A 21,679-nucleotide genomic window follows, 5' to 3' on the forward strand; every position below is an offset into this window, starting at 1 on the left:
CTTCCTGAAATGCATTTAAAACTTGGTTTCTGGTTTGAGACTGCAGCTGGGGAGTGGGCGTGGAGGGAGGGATACTGTGTGGCTGGACCCTGGAAAGCAGATTGTCCTCCCCTCCTCAGAACTGAACCCAGGAGGCCGATCCAGGCAGAGGGTGCCCTGGGCCCCCAGCAAGGGGGGATTCCCTGGGCTGGTAAAGTGCATGGAGGGGCCGGGTCTGCAGGAGCTGCCAGCTTCAGGGTCTCTGACAGGCTCACCTAAGCTGAGGCAGGGGACTTTGGAGCTGGGAGGACTGTGGGGGTAAGGCAGGGCTGGGGGTAAGCAGGATGCCCTTGTGTCCCCACCCGCCTGTGCTACCCCCATCCTGGGTCCCCCACCCCATCCAGACCAGGAGCAGGGCCTTTCCAGCTCTCAACTTGTGTCAGTGCTACGGCAGGGTGGGGGCATCATACCAGGGCCCTGAAGCATTCACCTTGGGCAGCCCTGGACAGGGGTTCTGGGGGCAGGGACGCGGGGTGCGCTGAGATGATGGCTTTGGGCAGGGGACGGCGTCCGTCGGGAGCTCCCCCCCAAGCCCTCTCTGTACAAAGACATGATTGTTGTTCGGTTGAGTCTGTCCTTCGCTAGGCAGCTGGAGTCCACCTGGGCAGCGGTGGTCAGTAAGGCCGCCACACGGCCTCGTCCATGCGGCCTGGTGTGCTCAGGGCTGTCGGCGAGTTGCTGTGGCTGCCATCGGCCTCCACGCCATCGCTCTGGCCGCCCAGGCTGGGGTTCATGAGGTTGCCGGCAGCCACGGACGTGGCGCTGCTGGGGCAAGAGGCCAGCATGCGGGTGGGGGAGCGGTCGCCGCCCCCACTGCCGGCCACCATGGAGAACTGATAGGAGCCTGATGAGGCGGCACCATAGTACAGGTGGTAGGGGGAAGGGTTGGCCTGGAAGGGCCCAGCCTGGTTCTGCGGGGCGCCGGGGTAGGGCGGCGGGAGGTAGGTGTGGTGGAAGCGACTGGTGGCCGGCATGCCTGCCACGCTGAGGCTGCTGATGCTTGTGCCCGACGGTGTGGCGCTGTAGGGGAAGGCGGCCGACATAGCCCCCGGGTAGTGCATCCGGGGGTCGGGGAAACGGCTCTCCGTGAGCGTCTGCAGCGCTGGGAAGGGCCGGTCAAACTGGCGGGGGTCGGAGAAGGGACTCAGCTCCGAGGTGCCTGGGGGGGACAGCAAGAAGGGCAGTCAGATGTAGTTTGAGACCAACTCTGAGTCTGGTGGGGGCGCCCCCCAGCATCCGTGTGACAGCGGCCTCTCCCCACCGAGGCCCAGCCCCAGTTAGCAGCAGACCACAGTGACCAACCACTTCTGCAGATCAGGAAACTGAGGCAGGGGGAGCAGCAGTGGCTCCTGGCGGCAGGAACTTATCCCTGGCCTTGGCTGCCTGCTGCATGTGCCACAGCAGGTGCACACCCAGGTCGAATCTCTCCTGTCCAGGTGCAGAAGGTGCAGAAGGCTCCTGGCCCTGTACTTGGAGATAAGTGCTGACCCGGTCCCGGTCCCAGGGAGACACAGGGTCCAGCCAGAGCCTTGCCTTGCCCCCTCCCTGCCCCCACATCAGGAGCTGGATTTCAGTACTAGAGGGGGTTCAGCCCCAGTAGGGGACCCCAGGTAAAGCCTAACTGGCCCCAAGCCCTCTGTCTCTCCCACGATGAGGCCCAGGAGGGGAACCTAGAGGAGGTGGGCAATACTGGTCACGTCTGAGGATGGAGTCTGTGACCATGGTGAGAGCTGCACGCAGGGCAGCTGCGGGGGTCTCCCTTGGCACCAGCAGCTCTGGACCTGTGTGGGCGTCAGGACCAAGCCACGCTCCTGGCTCTGAGTGGGGACTCAGGGTGTGGATGGGAGCCTGGCCTCCCAGGGTCATGGACCACTCTGCTTGATGTGTTTCCTGGCTGCCCTATCTGCCATGGAGGTCCCTTGCAGGAGTCCCTGGGGAGAATGCTATGTGTACGTTCTAGGAGCGAGGCTGGGCACTCAGCCCTGAGCAGGACAGAAGCGGGTGCTGCCCATGCATCAGCTGCCCTCTTCTCAAGGGGCGCCCCAACAAGGACCACAAGGTGGACCTGAGCCTGCTATGTGGCCCTCAGAGAACATGGGGGCTGCAGGGCAGCAGGCTGGGCTGCCTGGACCTGCTGCTCTCCCCTCCTGCTCTGGTCCTGGCGGGAAAGGGCAAGTACCTAACCTCAGACTCCCAGCAGCTTCCCTAAGGCCCCCTTACTCCTGGCCCTGCAGTCCTGAGAAACCCAAGCTGGCCGGGCCACGTGGAGCAGCCATCCCCAACAGGGGAAGGTGATGTTTATTTTCTTCTCCAAATCGCCCCGGCTGCTGTACAGTGGCTGAATGAGCCCTTTGAGCAGCAAGACGCCCCCCGTTGCGGGTGGCTGCAGTTGGGGGGCTGGGGCCTCAGCCCTGCTTGTCAGTGACCAAGGCTGGAGGTCAAAGCCATTAACAGGCACCAAGGGGAGCAGGCGTGGGGTGGGAGGAGATCCGAGGGAAGGCAGGGCCAGCAGGCGTGGCTCCCCAAGCTGGGGCCTGCCAGTGCCCTCCTCCTCCAGGGCCCTCCTCCTGCCTGCTCAGCAGGCTCAGAGAAGCAGAGTGCCAGGAATCTCACAGCCACTGTGAAGCACAGTCAGGACTCCTTGCGAAGTCTTACTGCAAAACTCCTGCCCCTCCTGTGGTCCTGGGTTCCCAATATTCCTGCCTCACTGAGAGGAGAAAAACCTGGGAGATGCTAGGAAACCTGTCTCGGGCCACAGCAGCAGGAGGAGGGGGAGTCAGGTTCCTTTGCCAATGTAGGCAGGCCTCGTCCCTTCCCCTCCTTCCCACCCCTTGGTGGAGGCAGCAGCTCTACCTGCTATTGGGCCGGCTGGGGCCACACACTGCGGGGTGGGTGGAAGGTGGCCAGGTTTGCCTTGGATTCCCATGGCCACTGAGCCCCAAGCCACGCTTGCCCACTCTGCAAGTGCAGAAGTGGGTTCCCATCCACAGGAGCTGGTGGGCAGGAAGCCACCAGTCATACCCAGTGGAAGGAGAGTGGGGCTCCCCTGGTTGGGTGCCAGGCCTTGCTGGGCTGGTTTGCAGTGCTTGGGAATGGGCCTCGGTGTTAGCTTACTGCCCCGTGATAGGGTTGGGATAGGTGACTGAGGCAGGAGTGGGTCTGACCCCTGGGAATCACACTTACTGATCTGGGGGGCTCAGGGAGGCTGGGCTCGGGCCTCTGCCCAGGTCTGAGTGCTGGTCCAATATGGGAGAGCCCAGGGGGCTGCAGAAGCCCCACCGTCAGCAGGTCACACCCCCAGCTTAGCCTGGCATAGGGCTAGAAGCAGAGTGAGAGGCCAGGCGGCAGCCCCGCTCCCATGCCCTCCCTGCCCTGGGGCCTCAGAGGTATAGGATGTTCCTGGGGGTAGGCAGACCTGAGGTTGGCCTGGGACCTTATAGGCCTCCATTTACCCATCTCCATGGGGGCTCTGACCATGCCCCGGGGAAGTGAACAAGAACGGACACTAGGGCAGCACCAGCCAGCCTGGTCCTGGGGTTGTGCACTCAGCCTCTGGACCGGAGATCCTGGCATATGGCAGAGAGAACCAGGGTCCAGCTCCTTCCTGGGTGCCTGCTGTATGCAAGGTATCATACGCCTCCAAGACCCACCCACGGCTGTGGTCTGGCTCTGGGGAGACTTTGCAAGCGCTAGAGCCTTTACGATTGGCCGGGTTTGCCCAAGGGCGGGGTTATCACTTGAACATTCCAGCCCCAGGAAAGGGGGAACTAAAGCTGGCTGGGAAGGCGGGGACAAGTCTGTCACTTCCTTGAATGAGACAGTGGGGTCCCGGGGGTTAACCCAATCTCCCCTACCACCTGGTTCAGAGAGGAAGGGGCACATGGTGGATGACTAGAGGTGGGAGGCTCTCCGGTGGCAGACGGACCATGTGCAGCACCCTCTGCATACCTTGGATCTGAGTCTGGGCCTGGCTGCTGAAGTGGCTCGTGGTGCTGAGGGAGCCGCGGGGACTGGGTGTGCTTGGCGTCACCCGCATGCGTAGCCGATCCAGGTCCCCATAGCGGTCGGAGAACGCCTTGGTCTGGTCCTCCAGCTTCTGCCGGTGCCCTGCGGAACACAGGGATCATCAGCTGCTGCGACTCTGGGCTCAGAGACCCAGAAGAGGCTGCCCTTGCTGCCAGGAAGTTCTCCCTGAGGTCTAACCTGGAGCAGCCACAGAGAGAACCCTGACATGACCACTAACCTCTTCTCTGGAGCTCTCAAAAGACAGAGACCAGTCAACCTGGGCCTCCCCAGGGCTGCCAGGATCCCACGGTCACACAGCCGGGAGCTGGGGTCCCAAATGGAAGCCTCTAGCAGAAAGGCAAACTGACACACCAGGACTAGTTAATGGCTCACACATGTTCCCAAGGGAGCCAACACCCTCCACCTCCCAGACATTCCCTCCACCCCCGTCTGTAAAGACTGGGGGCACTCGGGGGAGGAGGCTGACTGCTCCAGCCCCAAGCCTCATCCTGGCCGCCCCAGAACCCCTGCTTCTCTTCGGGCCTTAAACATGTGGTCTAGGTCAGCGGGGGGGTAGGTAAGCCAGCAGCCTGAGACAGCTAGATGGACTGCACTGCCAGCCCTGCTCAGAGCAGGCTTGGGGCATCACGTCTGGAGAGAATGCAGGCCCTCTGGCCACCGACTCTCTGTCACAGCCCTCACCTCCACGCCCCTGCTCCCTGTGGCCAAGGGGTCACAGCTCGGCTGACAACAAGTTTGCAAGGTCCTCTCCTGCCACGTGTGCACACACACATACACACTCCTCAGTGACTGTTACATCACACACAGCACATGTACACGCACCAAAATGCACACGCTACAGAGAAGGCTCTCCCTCCCCTGCCCCAGGCCCCTCCGCGGGAGTCCTTGCTGCCATCATTTGTGTACATGGGAGATCCTGAGCAAATTCCCCATAGGGCTGTCTTGAATGTGCTCAGTCCAGCCATGTCACTCTGTAACTTGCTGTCTTCGTAGCGCATCTTAGAGCTCAACAGTTTTCTAATCTGTAAAATGGTTCCACAGAAATGACAAGGTTCCCTTAAAAGCTGGGGAATCCTCTCTGGTACAGCCAGGGCTCAGTACCTGTGATGGCGATGACACTGCGGGGACATTAGCTGTCCCTCTTGTCACACTCCAGGGAGAGGACACCCACTCTGCAGCAGCTTGCTTAGATGGACAACTGCTCTGCAGATCTCCTCCCCTGATCCCTTACGGGCAGGAATGCCCCGTTCTGGGATTTTTCCAGGACAGGCTCAGCCATGAGCCATTTCTGAACTGGGCAGATCAGCTGCCCATCTGGCCTCCCCCAGTGCCCAAGGTAGGGAGCTGCACAGGGTGGCCTGGCTGGACATTCACTTGCCTGGGGCCACACAGTGAGAAAGGGAGTGGGGCTTCCTAGACCCCTGTAGGGAGGTGTGAGGAAGGGGCTGAGCAGGAGGTGACAGCAGGTCTGCCCAACTCCGAGAGTCTGGTGGACCATGGAATTTTCTAGACAAGAAGTGATACGTGGTGGGAGAAGAAACAGAAGTCCTGTCAGTGACAGGCAATTTCCTAGGGAGAGCATGAGGAGCAGGGGATGGGGACAACTTCAGGCCTCTGCAAAAGCCTGTCCAAATGAGGTTCCAAATGAGGACGCAATAGACTCTGGCACATGCAGGTTCCCCAAGCTCCCCCAGCACCCCTCACAAGCTCAAAGGGGCATCCCAGAGCCCACAGAAGTGGAGCAGGCATTCCTGAGTTCCCAGAGACGTCGGCAAGTCCCCCAGGAACCAGGGGACCCCATTAAATTCTCTAATGAAGCGCCCAGCCAGAAATCTAATGAGACACCTGGCAATGGGAGTGGGACCGAGGCCGTGGCCAAGTTCCACTTCCGCTGCCTCCCAGGATGCTTGGCAACAGAGGGGAAACTGTGGGTGAGGCTGCTGTTAGATGCCCACAGGGCTGGGCGAGCGGGATGGGTGGGGACTGTGGCAAGACTGGAATGGGCTAGGCCCGATGTGGCCAGAGTTTCTCACTCAAGGCAGGGGGCTGGGGATGTGCTGGGGTCAGGTGAGTTCAGCATGGGCTCAGCAGGCAGGAAGCTTGTCAGATGGCCGCTGAGACCACAGTGGCCTGACAGCAGTCTGCAGGTGAAGGATCTGGGTGTTTTAGTCGCCTGTATGCCTCAACAGGGTTACACGAAGGCAGGTGCAAAACCTCAGGTCTGGTTTTTACCAGCACTGGTGAATAAGGCCCCCTGTTTGTGAGTCAACCCTGCGCACACGGTTCCTCCCAGGGCCCAGCGGAAGCAGGGCGGGGTTCACAGCCAGGCTGCCTGTAGCCTCGGGCCATGCTGTCCCCACCCGGAACAACAGGGTCCCCCTCATGCTGCGTTCCCAGATGGAGGCGCCAGCCTGACAAGGCCTGTGGCCAGGCGACTCCCATGTAGGTCACTGCTGTCACGGCCAGCCATTGCTGTGTCCCTGGTGTTCTCCTGCCCACACCCCCCTTGGTGTGGCAGTCCAGGACGGTGATGATACCAGGCCTGCCACAGGCCGGTGGCTGAATGGAGTTTGCACTCGGACCCTGCCCAGGATCCGGCTGAGGAGTAGAGAGCCACTCAGCTAAGGGGCTGGCCTAACACCCAGGCTATGGACCAGGGACTCTGGCACTGGGTCATACAGTCGTGCTGTTTTTTCCTCAGGAGGACAGACTTTCTGGTGGAAGAGACAGGTCTGCAGCTTCCCTGTGGCTGTGGTGTTCTGCAGTCACCCCCGCCAGGGAGGGGCGCCAGGGAGCCCTGCCTGGGATGGGAGCTGGGGAGGGAGGGGGGAGACGGGTGCGGGGCAGTGGGCATGTGGCTGGGGCGCCAGAGAGTCTCCGAGCCACGGGGCTGGGGCCTTCACTCTGGGAGGGAGCCGGACGGAAATTCCTGTGCCCGAGGAGAGAAAGCAGCCTCAGAAAAGGCCCTTTCATGCCATTTCCCACAGAGAGATGGCGTAGGCAGTGCCACCCTTGGCTCCCCCGGGCACCTGTAGCTCTGTGCCTCAGTTTCCCAGCCAGCATAGTCTGCTCTCTCACCGAGGCTCCTGCCCTCCAACAGCCAGGTCTTGGGTACTAGGACTGGCCACTGATCAGATGGGGGGACCCGAGAGTGGACGGAGGGAGGGTGGTGCCTCTCCATCGCTGCCTCTTCCTGCTGCTTCTCCCTGTGTCTTCCTGTGGAGGTTCTTGGTCTGCCCCCCATTTGGCTATGAGAATCCTGTAGTCAGGGCTGTGGCTGGCAGGAATAGAATTGGTATAGGGCAGCAGTGAAGAGTGCCTGAGTCCCATGTGGTGCCCAACCTGCCCATGCCTATGCCTGGCCTGCCCTGGAGCCTTCCCAGGGAGCAGCTCTCCTGTGGTCTGTATTTTGCAGGTGAGAAAACAAGTTTCGTGAGGGTCAGGGATGTGTTCAAGGTCACGAGGAAAGCACCTGACTCCCTGGCTTGCCATGGAGCCCACCTTTCAGATGAAGAGCCTGGGACTGGACCATCAAGGGCTCCAAATGGGGTGTCAGGGCCCCCAGTGCAGGCTGCCTGCAGAGCAAGAGGAGGAGGTCTTGGAGGCCCCTGGCATGGGCCCTGCCCTGCCGGCGCCCTGCTCTAGGTTGCCACAGCCCTCCTCCTCTTGAAAAATGGTCCTCACAAGGCCTAACCCCAAGGGCGTGGCTGCTGGAGGACAGACCACAAGCTGTGAAGAGGAAGGTATTTGGGGAGTGGGGCTGGGCCACGCCTAGGAAGCCCTTGCCACCCTGCCCAGGTTGGTGGGTCTGGCTGAAGCTACCTGTCTGTCTCCAGTAGCCAGGCCTGGATCCCCTGAGGGCTCCCTCAACCTCAGTCACTTCTTGGGGAGCAGACCCCAGCCTGCCTTGCTCCTCCGGGGTCGATGAGCCGCAAGCCCATGCCAGGCAGCTCTTGCCCATTTAAAGGTCTTGGGTAACTTACTTCGGTAAGTTGCCCGGTCCCACTAGGCCTCAGTTGTCCCCCTGTGATGTGGCCTTGCCGGACGTGCTCTGAGTTCCGGCTCTGACTCTGCCTCTTCCGACACTGTGCAAACATGCCCTTCTCCAGGCATTCACTGGGCCCGGGGCAGGATGAGGGTATGAGTAGGAGGACCACATGACAGAGCCACACAGAGCTGGCCAAGGAGGACAAGGATGGCTTCCAGTCTGGGCCCCGGGGTACCCCATCCACACAGCCAGCAAGGGCTCCACCTACTGCCAGGTATCTGCAGCTTCTGTGGGGTCCAGGAGCCCACCAGGGCCATATGCTGCCCAACACAAGCCCCAGTGATGGGTGCGGTGCCTGAGCAGATCCTGTGCCAGGTGGGTCATGCGTGTCAACTTCAAGGTCACACTCTTCTGACAAGCTGTACCCCCTCCCCATTTTACAGATGGCAAAGTGCAGGCACACAGTTAGGGACACATTCCGTGGAGCTCGGTGCCTAAGCTTGGCTTCCAGGGATGCAGCCAGGCAGGAGGCGTGCTGGTTCAGCTCTGGGACCATCTGAAGCTGTTCCATGGCCGCCTGGAGCGGCCGCGGTGGCTCAGACACAGCTGCCACTGTGTGAGCAGCCAGGCCGGGCTGCTCTGCGGCCTGTCAGGAGATTTACACCCGGCTCCCACCAACCGCAGGGATGGCAACGGGTGCTGGCCCGGGGTGGTCCACCGTGAATCGGCCCCCTGTGAGCAGATGAAAGGCCGGAGCTGGCGGGGGGCCAGCGGCCAGGGAGGCGGCAGCTCCCTCCCAGGCCTGCGACTGGGGCTTCCAGCAGCCTGGGCTTGATTAGGGAGCCTGGGAGGTCTGAGCTTAACCCCTTCCCTCCTGTGGGGGCCCAGGAAGAAGCCGAGTGGCCACAGAGGTGGCGCAGGGTTGCTCTCAACCTGCTGCACCAAGGCACCAGCTGCCATGCTTACTCTGCTCAAACATCACCACTTGTAGGCCTTCTCCACAGTGCTGTGCCCACTCTGTGCACCCCCAGCATTCCTGCCAGCTGTTTTCCTACTCGCTGCTTGTATGAGCCAGCTCTGTTGAACCTCGCTGAGCACCTACTAAGCACCCAGGTCTGCACCCCGGGGCTCCACAGCAGGGCCTGGCCAGCCAAGCAGAGGTAGGAACCCCACACAGCACATACATGGCAGGGAGGCAAACAATAAGTGAAGTGGGCAGGCAGATGACACCGCTGCATCCTAGCCCAGGCAGGTGCGGCGGGGAGATCACAGCGGCCGTGTGCTGGGGAAGGCAGTGCATGTGCAAAGCTCAAACATCGTGGCAGCAGCGAGGACTGAGAAAGGTCTCCAGGGTTGGAGGGGTGAGCCAGGCCTCTAACGGCAGAAGAGCGCTCAAGCAGAGGGAACAAAAGCCCGGAGGCAAGATCGTGTCTGACCAGTCAGAAGGCCAGGGTGGCCAGTGGGGCGGGCAGGGAGGAGGGTGTCAGAGCGGCAGGCCGAAGGGTGAGGGGCACAGAGGAGGTGGGTGGGACCTTGAGGGCAGAGGTGACAGTAACACTTCTTTGCCACTTTGCCCTGCTCTGGGGTGTGGGCCCTAACGGGGCAGCAACCCCCTTTTTGGGCACACGGTGCCATTGCCAACACGTGGAACACTGCCTGATGCCGTGTTGGTGCCCAGGAAAATATTTGCTGGAATCATCCCACGTTGTGCACTTTGGGGAAAGAAAGGGACCATCAGAAAGATTCCAGAACCAGGATCTGTGCTTTAGGTAGTACCAGAACCCAGCACCTGCTGGGTCCTGAACTAGCCTTGTCCAGCCTTGGTCCCCACAGGATGCTGCACAGCTCCTCCGGATCCTGGACCGGGCTCAACGACCAGCTTCGTCACCAGCCCCCAGCACCTCCGAGGGACACCAGCACTGCAAACCTCAGAAACCAAGGCCACACAGGCAGGAAGCCACCGAGTCTGCCTCTGCCCTAGCTGGCCACCTGGCTGCAGGTCGGGCACGCTCCACAGGGCACCAGAGGGAAAGAGCGCAGCCACAAAACCCACTGCTGGGCCTCAGGGATCTCTGGGGCCCTTGCCTTGGCTCTAGGACCAGCCACCAGGCCTGCTCTGCAGCAGCCTCAGACCTCACATGGGGCTGGCGTAGGCCGACCAGAAGCAAGCCCCAAGACGAGATCCTGGAGTGCAGCAGGCAAAGACACTCCCTGGGCTGCCAGGCACTTCCTGTGGCCAGGCAGCAAGCATTGCATGGAACCCTCACAGCAACAGCCCGAGGTCCACTTCACAGACAGGCACACTGAGGTGGCAAGGCCCCTGAGCTGCACAGAAGCCCCCACCATGGCTTGGCCTCCTGATTGTGCAAGATCAGTTCCCAGAGACTTTGCACACTGTACTCCAGGGCTGCTCAAGGAGCTGCAACTGGGAGCTGGCCTCCAACCTCCCACCATGGCCAGGAAGGGAGAGGCTAGAGGCCAGGTGCAGGCTGGAGCCAAGGTGCTGAATTGTAACTTGGGATTGTGGGTGCCAGAGTATGCAAGAACACTTCCCCCTTCAGTTCTGCTAAGATTTTCTCTGTGCAAGTCACTGCAATACCACCAACCTGTCATGGCCCAGAAAAGGACGCCGTTTGCCTTGGGTCACACAGCAAGCTGGCCTCCTGCCTCTCAGTCCGACCTTTCTCCCTTCCTGCTACTGCATGGCTTTCCGGGGCTGTTTTGGGCCTAGGAGACACCAGGGAGTGGAGCAGGCAGCAGGTCCAACTAGGGGCTCCCTGGGGTAGGGTCGAGTCTCACATTTGTCCAGGGGCTTCCGCGGAGGAGGGGGAGGACAGGCAGCTCTGGAGCAGGTGTTGCTGGCCCCTTGGAAACCTCTCCTGCAGCCCCAGGACCCCTGGCACTGGTGCCTCTAACAGCAAGTGCCCCTTTCTTTGCAGAGTGGCTCCTCCACACCACGTTCCGCAGTGCCCAACCATGGCCCCATTTGCTGCTACCTAAGGGTGCCCACAGGAGCGCAAGGGGCAGGGCCCTGTGCTGAGAACCCCAGTAACCCTCCATCTACCCCTGCCACTTGTGACCATATATCACCATTGTTTGCCAGGTCCGCAGGTGGGCAGCGTCTCCTCACTTCATGGAGGAAGGGGTCGAGGCCCAGAGAGGTCAGCGTCATAGCCAAGGTCATTCAGCAAATACACCAGCAAGCACTGCCCCTTCTCCTGCCACCATGTGAGCACTTTATGCACATGAAGACATTCTCTCCTCCCAACAGCACCTTGGCATAGCTCTAGCACAGTGCCCATGTTCCAGACAAGGCACAGAGGCAACCTGCCCAAGACCAGCTAGCTCACCACCTGCTCTCTGCACTACAGTCATCCTCCCTGGGTCAAAAGGACCCAAAGGAGGGCCATTGACCCAGTCCTAAGATGATAAAACTGAGGCCAGAGAGGAGATGGGCTTCTCTGCAGGTGGCAAAGCCCAAGGCTGCGGGCATGGCCCTGCCCATGTCTCATCCTGATGGAAAGCAGTGGACAGGTACGTGGCTGAAGCAGACCCCAACTGTGGGTTGCTGCTACAGGCCTGAGGACCACCCACCTCTGGCAAGGGTGACCCTGACATACCAGGGGGGACATTGCTGGGCAATGCCAGGCCTGGGTATCCCTGGTATAGCCACATTCCTGCCCTAGTCTGCCAGGCACCAAGGTGACACCAGGAGCTCATTCTTCTGTGCCAGGTCCACCTGGCCAGAAGGGGAAGCTGGCTCTGCAGTCCTCAACCTGCAATACCCAGCCCAGCAGCTGTGCAGCTGGGGTGCTGGCTAGGCACCCAACTGTCTCAGCCTGGGTCCCTGCAGCCCTGGTTGTAGGGGACCCTTCGGTTCTGCTAACACCATAACAGATGCCAAATACTAAAGCCCAGGAAACAACACATGCAACGGGTGGTAACCTGCAAAGGGTCACAGTTTACACAAACAGACCGGCCCGGCTCCCCATACCACAGCCCAGGGTCCCAGGTCAGCTGAGGGAGCACAGCCCACAGACACCACACTTCACTCACTCACTCCCCTGGCCAACACAGACCAAATTTCCCCAACCTCCCCTGCCAGGTCAGGCCTGCAGTGGGCAGCAGGAATGAAGTACATTCTCTGCACACAGTAGGTGCTCAATCAGTGCATGTGGGATCACCAGTACATCCCCAACTTCCCCGGTGGGCAGCAGGCTGCAGGAGCTGGCAACTCCCAGCCACAGGTGAAGAAAACTGTGGAGGCCTCACCTTCATCCCCACCAGCCCCACATGCACCACAAACACCCCCCTTTCCGGAACCTGGCCCCTCCTTTTCCTTTTCTTGACAACTTCACTGCTCCCCCCCGTGAGTGGTTATTCCATGGCGGAAGTGACCTCACCACGTCGCTCTTGCCTTTGGCCCTCAGCCCTCAATCTTCTACATCTGTCGGGTCCAGGTCCCTAGAGCCTGGGGTTGCAATTCCCGCCACGCCCCGGCCTGGGGCTCACTTACGTCTTGGCTCCCTGGGTCCATCCACGGTGACCTTGATGGCTCTGTGGTAGGTGGCCACTTGGGTGGGGTTGGTGAATACAGTGATGGTTAGCGTGAAACTCTTTCCTGTGGAAAGCAAGGGAGAGAGGTGGGAGGTTGGCACCCCCGGACCCCAGCTGGAAGCCCCTAACTCCCGAGAAGCTTTCTGTCCTTTGGACCTGTCTGGACAGAAGAGGCTCTAGGGGAGAAGTGGGGAGGAGGCAGGTGTGGCCCTCACTCTGTGGACTCTTCCCTGTCCCCCAGGCTCTGGCCCACCGGGACTTATTCTTTCCTCTTTGTGTCTTGGCCACCCTCTGTGCTGTTCCTTCAATGCAGAGGCACGTGTGAGAAGGGCACAGGAAACTAGCATGAGTACCTAAAGAGCTATTTTCTCTGAAAACGAGGTGTGATCTTGGCAGAACATTCTACAAGCATAGAAAACGCAGACGAGAAGCACCATGCCCACAGTTCTAGAGCCTGGAACCAAACCCGGCATGCTTGGTTTCTTCCTCCGACCCTTGGGTACCAGCCCGGGGACTCTTCCTGAGCCGGAGGATGCTAACACACCTGGTTTTTGGGACCTGCTTTTGTTCCCACATCTGTGCACAATGCCGTGCGCAAACAGCTGTGAGACCCCACCACCCCTGGAGGCTGTGTGCTGCAGGTAAGCCACCTTCCCTCACTCATGTCCCCTGGTGCAGGCAGTGGATCTGCAAAGGGCCTGATCCAGGAGCCGCAGACATTTCATCTGCAGACACAACTGCTATTTCCAGAGCCCTGTTCTATTTTTAGACAGACATTTGGCTCCCAAGTCTCCATTCAAAATTCCTGAGATGGGGCAGAAGGGGGAAACTTGAAATAATACTATATATTTTTTCTTTGCTTTTAAAATAAAATGAAAGTGGCCTTCTGTATATGAAAATCTTTGCATCTCTGCTTATCTCCTTAGCAAGGATTCCAAGAAGCAGCGAGCAATGACGTCACCGCAGATACTCAGGACGTGTCTGCGGCGTTCCTCTCCCAGAGCCAGAGCAGTGCCAGCACGAGTATCAGGTGCAAGATCTCTTAGACGTGCTTATCTTGTTGGTCTTCCTTCCAGCACTTGCAGGAGCTTTTCTCCTGGCTGTGACCCATCCTAGACCAACATAGCTCCTGTGGAGGCTGAGTGCGTTTTACACCCCACTGTCCTGGGGACACCAGTGAGGTGGCAGGAGTCAGCCTCCCTGGACCAGCAGCCTATACAGGCCACCTGATGACCCTGGGCTGTTCCTCGGTTCAACTCCAGCCGGCGATCGGGACTTGCTCTATGGACTTGGGGCTGACAGGTGTGCCGAAGGTCAAGTCCTCCTTGCAGCGGACAGTGTTCTCTGCACCCTCTACTTCTCATATCATTGTCGGAGGGGCTAAAACTGGTGAGTTTATGGCCCAGCGTGGTGCTCAGTCCTAGCCTTGCACAGCCGAGATCTTATATGGATGCTGGTTCCAATCCCGGCTGCTCCACTTCCCTTCCAGCTCCTTGCCTGTGGCCTGAGAAAGCAGTAGAGGACGGCCCAAAGCCTTGGGACTGTACCTGTGCAGGAGATCCGGAAGAAGCTCCTGGCTTCTGGCTTTGGATGGGCTCAGCTCTGGCTATTGTGGCCACTTGGGGAGTGAATGAGCGGACAGAAAATCTTTCTCTCTGTTTCTCCTTCCCTCTGTAAATCTGTCTTTCCAATAAAAATAAATAAATCTTTAAAAAATAATCTGGCAAATGTGGCAAAACCAATCTGCCTAGTGTCTTGATAACAATCTCCACTTACAGGGCTGCAATAATGGCATCCAGTGAGTGCAGGTTTGAGTCCGGCCTGCTCCACTTCTGATCTAGCTCCGTGCTAATGAACCCTGGGAGGAAGCAGGTAATGGCTCAAGCGCTTGGGCCCCTGCTACCTTTATGGGAGACCTGCATGAAGTTCTGGGCTCCTGGCTTTAGCCTGGCTCAACCCTGGCCGTTGCAGCCATTTGGGAAGTAAACCAGTAGATGGAATATCACTTTTTCTGTCACTCTGCCATTCAATAAACAAAGAAAAAAATCTTTTTTAAAAAAATTTTCCCCATACTATTATTTTACAATCCTAAGCCTTTATGGGACCCCCCCATCTATGCACCTACATCTGTCTACATCCAATCACAGGTCCAGGACTCTTTCAAGGCAGAATCCTGGGAAGGACTGAGGTGCCCAGTGTCCCCTCCAGGGTCGTGCAGGCAGCAGGTCACAGGACCTCAATTATGCAGGTAGGAGATGAAGGGGGTGGGTACCAACCGCCGCTCAAGGGATTTTTTCGCACCTGCTTCCTCCAGAACTAGGAGGTCTAACACACAATTCAAGCAGCCAGGCTGCTAGAGACCCCCCCCAAAACACCAAAGGACCCCCAGGGCTCCCAAGATGCTAGGGGATGTGGGGGTGGATGGGAGGCACTGCAGTTGCTTGCCCTGGAATCCTGAGTCACAAAGACCCAGCCCTTCATTGGACAGAGGAAATGCAGACAGCTAGACTGCTGGGGGCCAGGAGGTGGGCTGGGCTCCTCCTGCCTGCCCTTCCTGAGTCACTTCCCTGGGGGACCCTTCCCCCTCCCCCAGCCAGGACCTTCTTTAGGGAGCCCACAAGGCACCACACTGATGGGCACTCATGAAGATAGAACCCAAGGGGCACTCCAGACACCCAGGACCAGGGGCCCCTGCTCCGTGTAGCAAGATGACCACTGAAATGCACCTCCCTGGACCCAGTGCAGTAGTCTAGCTGCTAAAGTCCTTGCCTTGCACACTCCAGGATCCCATATGGGCGTCGGTTCATATCCTGGCAGCCCTGCTTCCCATCCAGCAACCTATCTGTGGCCTGGGAAAGCAGTAAAGGACGGCCTAAAACCTTGGGACCCTGTACCCACATGGGAGACTTGGAGGAGGCTCTAGGTGCCTGGCTTTGGATTGCTGCAGCTCTGGCCATTGTGGCTACTTGGGGAGTGAATCAATGTACGGAAGATCTTCCTCTCTGTCTCTCCTCTCTGTATATCTGACTTTCCAATAAAAATAAAAAATGTTTTTTTTAAAAAAGCACTTTGTTCCTGACCACCTTATCTCGACATCAAGGGAAAACACAGGTGTTGTTCCTAACCTCTCTTATGGAAGAACGTGGCAGCAAGGCCCACCGGGGTTCTTGGCATACCCATGACCCTGCAGCCGGTGGACGTCACAGATGCTCACCTATCACGTTACAGTCACCGCGGCTGCTGGACACCTCCTTTCTGACTGTCACTCCATAATCACTCGTCACCCGCCTGCCACTAGCCTTCGCTATTTACTACACGGACTAAAGCAGCAACTTGCCACAGTCCCTTTAAGACACCTTCTGGCCACACTTGCACAGCATCAGTTCCCAGGACAAGCCCTTTGATTTTATGCTGTCAGACCCTCCATCTCGAACTCCCTCAGCCCACCCACTCCTTACCCTTCCTACTCCCTGGACCTGTTGGCATCTCCTCAGAACCTCTTCTCCAGCTGGGAAACTGCAGGCACCAGGGCAAACTGGCAATTGGTCTGGAGTCCCCAAGCCGGCGGATGATGGAGCTCCAAGTCTGGGAGGTAGGTGCCCCTTGGGGACTCCGAATGTCCTGATACTTCTAAGGCTCCCAAGAGCCTCAGGGCCCTGGGCCACCCAACAGGTCCAGTGGGGCAGGAGCCTGGGTCTCTGCCCTGGGATCCTACGTGACAAGCCCTCCCCAACCCCTGACCCACATTCATACCAGGAGCTACCTGGGTAGCTGAGAGGCCAGCCATCTCGCCATCTCTGGGACCCTCTGGGTTTCACCCTGTGGATCCAGTAGCCACCTCCCTTCTCCCTAAGCTGCACACATCTCACACTCAAGGTCTGTCTGCACCCTTGGCATTCTAACCGGTTAGTGACACTTCAGGGGCTCACATCCCGTGCTCCTCATCCAGGATAGTGGCTCCACTGCATGGGGCATCTGGCAGGGAGCAGGCTGGGAGGGCTCTGAGCCATGCCCACCCCCCACTCGGTTTAGGGAACACTTGGTGGTGGGTCTGCTTCCAACTCTCCTCTCTCTACCTGAACAGGAGCGAGGACAGCCCTGGTTTTCCTTTGTGGCGCCATTCAGGGCTTTCCTGAGAGTTCAAAACTTGCAAGAACATGGCCCCGATGACCAGGCCACACTCAGAAGACATGCATTCCACCTACCATGGCCATGGTGGGTGGAGGGGGCTCTTACATAGGTCTTGGTCCCCTCAAAGAACGGCATATGCAGAGGACCCTATCTTAGAAAGCATCTTCTTCCCCCCCCCCCTTACATCAAAGCTACAGGATTCAGAAATGGTGCATAAGGAGGTGGGTGACAAAACCTGTGAATTTTATGGTAGGATCCATGGTAGAGGGTGGGGTTACCAAACATGTACTGGGGGGCCAGTGCCATGGTATAGTAAGCCAGGCATCTGCCTGTGCTGCCAGCATTCCCCCCGTGTCCCCCAGGGAAGCGACTCAGGTGCTGGTTCTTGTCCTGGCTGCTCCATTTAGGATCCAGCTCCCTGCTAATAGCCTGGGAAAGCAGTGGAGGATGGTTCAAGCTCTTAGGCCCTTGTACCCAAATGGGAGACCTGGAGGAAGTTTCTGGCTCCTGGCTTTGGATTGGCTCAGCTCTGACTATTGCAGGCATTTGGGGAGTGAATCAAAGAATGAAAGATCTTTCTCTGTCTCTCTCTGCATCTTTTTTTCTCTCTGTAAGTCTGTCTTTCAAATAAAAACAAAATAAATCTTCTTAAAAAAGTTTACTGTAATCACTGCAGAAACCCACAGTCAGGTGACACGGCTTTCCTCCCTCCCCCACCCTTTTCCTTGGTTCACACTTTTAGCCCAATGAAAACAACGTGTAGTCACCTCCCATGTGGGTGTGCCAGCTAGTTAAGAGTCCTGGACGTTCCACTTCCCCTCTGGCTCCCTGTAATGGCCTGGGAAAGAGGTAAAGAATTGCCCCAGTGCTCAGGCACCTGCCACCCACATGAGAGACCCAGAAGAAGCTCCTGGCTTTTGCTGAGACCAGCCCTGATCACTGTGGCCATGTGGGCAGTGAACCAGTGGATGGAAGACTCTTATCTCTCTACTTCTCCCTTTCTAATAATTAAATAAATCTCTTTTTCTTAAACAAAAATTTATGGTGTGTATTTCACGGGAGGCTATCTTCCTGGAATTCAGATTCAATCGAGAAATTAAAAAAAAAAATCAAAGAATTCGCAGAAGTTTCTATCTGACTCCTGACCCTGGCAGCTGTCAGAGAGCCAGGAAGGGCTTGGGACCCACGTCCCAGCCAGCTCCTGATGGGATTAGATTTCTCTGAGGTGGCAGATCCGCAGGGCAGGACGGGCTCAGCCCTACACCTCGGACCCTGCTCCCTCCCTCCTCCCTGCCAGCCGCCTCCACCTCTCCCACTCCACAGTTCACCTTCTGGGTTTCCCCCACCCCCGCCCAAACCGCACCATAATCACAGAATCAGTGACTGTCACCACTCAAAGGGACCTCAAAGCCCGCCCCCAGCCCCAAGCATTTGCAGTGACACAATCTCTAACAAGCACCCATCTCTCAGAGTGTGCCCACTGAGGAATCCTTCCGGAACAGGCCCTGACGTGATCTCCTTCTTGGAGGAGGAAACACATAAGGAGAGGTGAAGCCATTTGTTCAAAGGCACCCTGCCAGTCACTAGCCAGGCTGGTGACAGTGAAACCCTAGTGGGCCAGGTCCAGAGCCCAGACATTCACTGCCCTGAAGTCCCCCAACCCCGAAGCCTGGCAGCCTGGTCCACCAGCCCTGCCCACTGCCAGGACCCAAGACTGGGGAGGGAGTGGACGCGAGGACAGCATGTAAGCTCAGCATGTAAGTCTCCAGCCTTGGCTTTGCCTGCCAAGTTGGTGCTGTCCAACACGGCTTTGGACTTCCCCTCCCTCAGCCCCATGGGCTCAGGCCACAAAGAGATCATTTTCACTGACTGGCCAGACCAGCTCTCAGCAAAACCAGACTCCCCGTCCACATCCCACCTTCCAAGGTAGGAGGGGGCACTGAGAAGGAACACCCAGTCCCCGAAGCCCTGCTGTGCTCCTGGGACAGGCTCGCCAGGGGGCGGCAGCCAGTCTGCACTTCCAGGGCAACACACACTTCACCTGGATCAGCCCCGCCTGCCTGCCCGCCTCCCGCTCACCGCCCACTGCCACCAACCCGCAGCCACACCGACACCCCAGGGCTGGGACTCGGATTAAGTTGCAAAGGGTTTGAGAGATTGGGGATGACAAAAGGGGCTTGGAGACTAATTAGGAGCAGCAATGAAAGCTTAATTCATAAAAGCAAACATTTTCCATCCATCAACCTGCAACCAGTTAAGGGCAACGTTTGAAAGAAATCTGTGCGTGGGGAAGGGAGCCAAGAGGAACAGGAAATGTTTGAAAGAATGTAAACTATTTCAGTTTCATAAAAAGTAACAAGTAAACAGTTATTACATGCAAATAATGCCCTGGTTTTAATTAATGCTGAAAAGTCAAAATATGTCTGACATTTGGACGTATACATCGAGTGGCTGAAAAACAGAAATGGTGCCCAGATGCCCGCTTCAGCGCAGGGCTGGAGGCTGGGGGAAGCCAAAGCCCAGAGCAGGCCTTGCTTATTGGTGATGAAAAGTATAATTCTGCTTCAGCCTCCTCTGCCCCTGACACTGAGCTCAGGAGCCCAGGAGCCCGGGGGATGGTGCACTTGAAATCCTAACCGTGCTGGAGAGTTGCCTGCCCAGGGTAGGGTGACAACCGGCTTTAGCCTCACCACGGCAGGGGACCCTTGTGTCTCTACCAAGCCCCTAGCAAGGGCAGGGGCTCTGCGACTTCTTTCCCCAGGAGCTAAGTGATGGCGGGTCTCCGCTCTCAGCAGCCTCTCACTAGGCAGGTCCTGATGGCAACAGCCACGGTGGCATCTGTTCCTGCCAGGCTGCCAACCAAAGTGAGCTGGAATAGGCAGCTCGCAGACCGTATTTCCCAATGCTCGGTATCCTACGGGGTTCCTTGTGGCTTTACTAGGGGCTGGGATAACTATGTCTGGGAGGGCACAGCTCGGGGAGAGGTGGCCTGGGAAGAGTGGAGAGCCCGAGCTGTGACGGAAAGAGGCTATGTGTTTGGTCCCCTGGCCAAGGGCTTACTGGTCCTCCAAGCTCCTTACCTTTCTGGGCTTGCTAAGCCATCATCACATAGCAACATTCAAGACCAGTGGGCCTCATGCGTTGCGAGTTGCAAGCAGACAGTGTGGAAGGCTACAGGAGTTAGTAAATGCCAGAAATTGGCAAATAGCAGTGTCTTTTCTAGCTAGAGATAAAAAAATATCCTCAAAGAGGTCTGGAACCCCCTCAGGCATGATCAAGGCCATCGTGGACCCAGCTGGGCCTGCAGACCTGCTTCTGGAGCTTCCGGGGTGGACAGATGGGTGCATGAGGGGGGTGGGAGGCTCTATCCCTCTCAGCCTTCTTCCCCTAACCTTTGTCATGGCCACAACCAGACAGCACAAATCCTTACCTCGTCCACTGCGGCCCACGAAGCGCAGATCATTGAACCTGGCCACCTGGTTCTTCATGACTGCCGAGGCATTGCGCAGCTCAGCTGAATAGTTCTCATCATTGCCGGCCATCACAGTTACCACCGTTCCGTCTGGCACATCCCCCAGAGCCACCACCTGAGGACAAGGGGATAGGGAAGCCACTGAGCAAGGCAGGGGAGGGCAGGCGAAGGGGGAGGAGGGACTGGGCGGGTTCGTGGCACTGCACTGCGGATTCTTCCAAGCAGCGGTGGGGAAAGGAGAGCGATGCCTTTGCCCCAAAGAAAACAGAAAGCAGCCAGAAGCACAGCTGGGCATCGCAAGTTCCTGGCTCTACTGGTCAACCCGTGTCCCAAGAAATCCTGCTTTCTGCTGACAGCTCGGCGAGAGAGCCGCGAGTCAGCTCCGCCATAGTGTGAGAGGCAGTTCCTCTTGCCGTCTGCTCCAGCAAAAGAGGAATCAACATGCGCCTAGCAACCAGGTCACCAAGTCAAAAGAATATCAACAAGAATCATAACAGGACGGCTCCCCGCCTTCACTTCACGCAAGGGCTGCAGTGTGGCCCCCAAATGTGGCCCAGGCCCCGGTCATTGGGCTCTACAGGGCCTGAATTTGTTAGGCACGGGAAAAATGCAAAATGCTAAACAAACTGGTGTTTTGAGAGGGTGGTCCTCCGAGAAACTCCCTTTAAAGTGTGTGTGGAGGACGGGGTGGGGGAAGGGAGCTTTTGATAACAGAAAAATGCACCTGCTGGGAATTGCAGGGTAGGGGCAGGGAAATCCCTCCACACCATTTCCCCCAGCCCAGATGCCTCCTGAAAAGGGATCAGAGTCACAGCCACTTGAGCGTGCTGGCCGCGTGCGCAGGGACCCGGGATCCAGATGGTAGAGATTTCAAGGAGACATGTTTGGGGTCTGATTAAAAAGGCCAGATTTCCTGTCAACATCCTGTCTTCTTTTAATTTCAAAGATTCCTTTTAAGCTCCAAGTGACAGTCAAGCCTCCGATCTGACGATGAAAGTCGCCCGGGCCTCCCCCTCCTCCGCGGGAGAGTTTCCCCACTGGTATTTTAAGATGTCGCCCGGGAGACCTCAAAAAGCCACTCACGCATCCTTTCTTCCAATTTGGAGCCGTCTTAATGGGCGCGAGGACGGCCTCAGCTGCGGGGTCGCAGCGGTTTCCAGCCACCTCGACACCCCCGGGTCCCCCAGCCCCCACGCAGCCGCGGCCCCGGCCCTTCCTGCTCTGCCTTTTCTCACGGCAGCTGTGAGAGGTTTAGGGGAAAACCAAGGCGTTTTTCGTTTCATCTCGCTGCCCCCTTAAACAAATGAAAATGAAACAGTCGCCTACTCTCCGGCATCGGCTAAAGGATCCTTCCAGCCTGGGGGGCCGCCGGGGCGCGGCGCGGGGCGGAGGACACCCGGGCGGAGGACACACTGGCGGCAAAGGCGCGCGCAAGAGGTGGGGGCGGGCACGGAGCGTGGCTTAGG

General features: G+C 58.2%; 1 protein-coding gene across 1 annotated transcript in view; it reads right to left on the reverse strand.

Annotated features, from left to right (window-relative positions):
- Positions 1 to 618: 618 nt before the first annotated feature.
- Positions 619 to 21,679, reverse strand: part of RUNX3 (RUNX family transcription factor 3) — a 52,924-nt gene continuing 31,863 nt past the window's right edge. The window contains exons 3-6 of the mRNA XM_058676988.1: positions 20,172 to 20,328; positions 12,570 to 12,674; positions 3,988 to 4,146; positions 619 to 1,198 (exon numbers count right to left, since the gene is read on the reverse strand). Coding sequence (XP_058532971.1) covers positions 654 to 1,198; positions 3,988 to 4,146; positions 12,570 to 12,674; positions 20,172 to 20,328 — 966 coding nt within the window. The 3' untranslated portion in view covers positions 619 to 653. The remainder of the gene's footprint in view (positions 1,199 to 3,987; positions 4,147 to 12,569; positions 12,675 to 20,171; positions 20,329 to 21,679) is intronic.

The sequence above is a fragment of the Ochotona princeps genome, chromosome 2 (genome assembly GCF_030435755.1).
Source record: "Ochotona princeps isolate mOchPri1 chromosome 2, mOchPri1.hap1, whole genome shotgun sequence".
NCBI lineage: Eukaryota > Metazoa > Chordata > Mammalia > Lagomorpha > Ochotonidae > Ochotona > Ochotona princeps.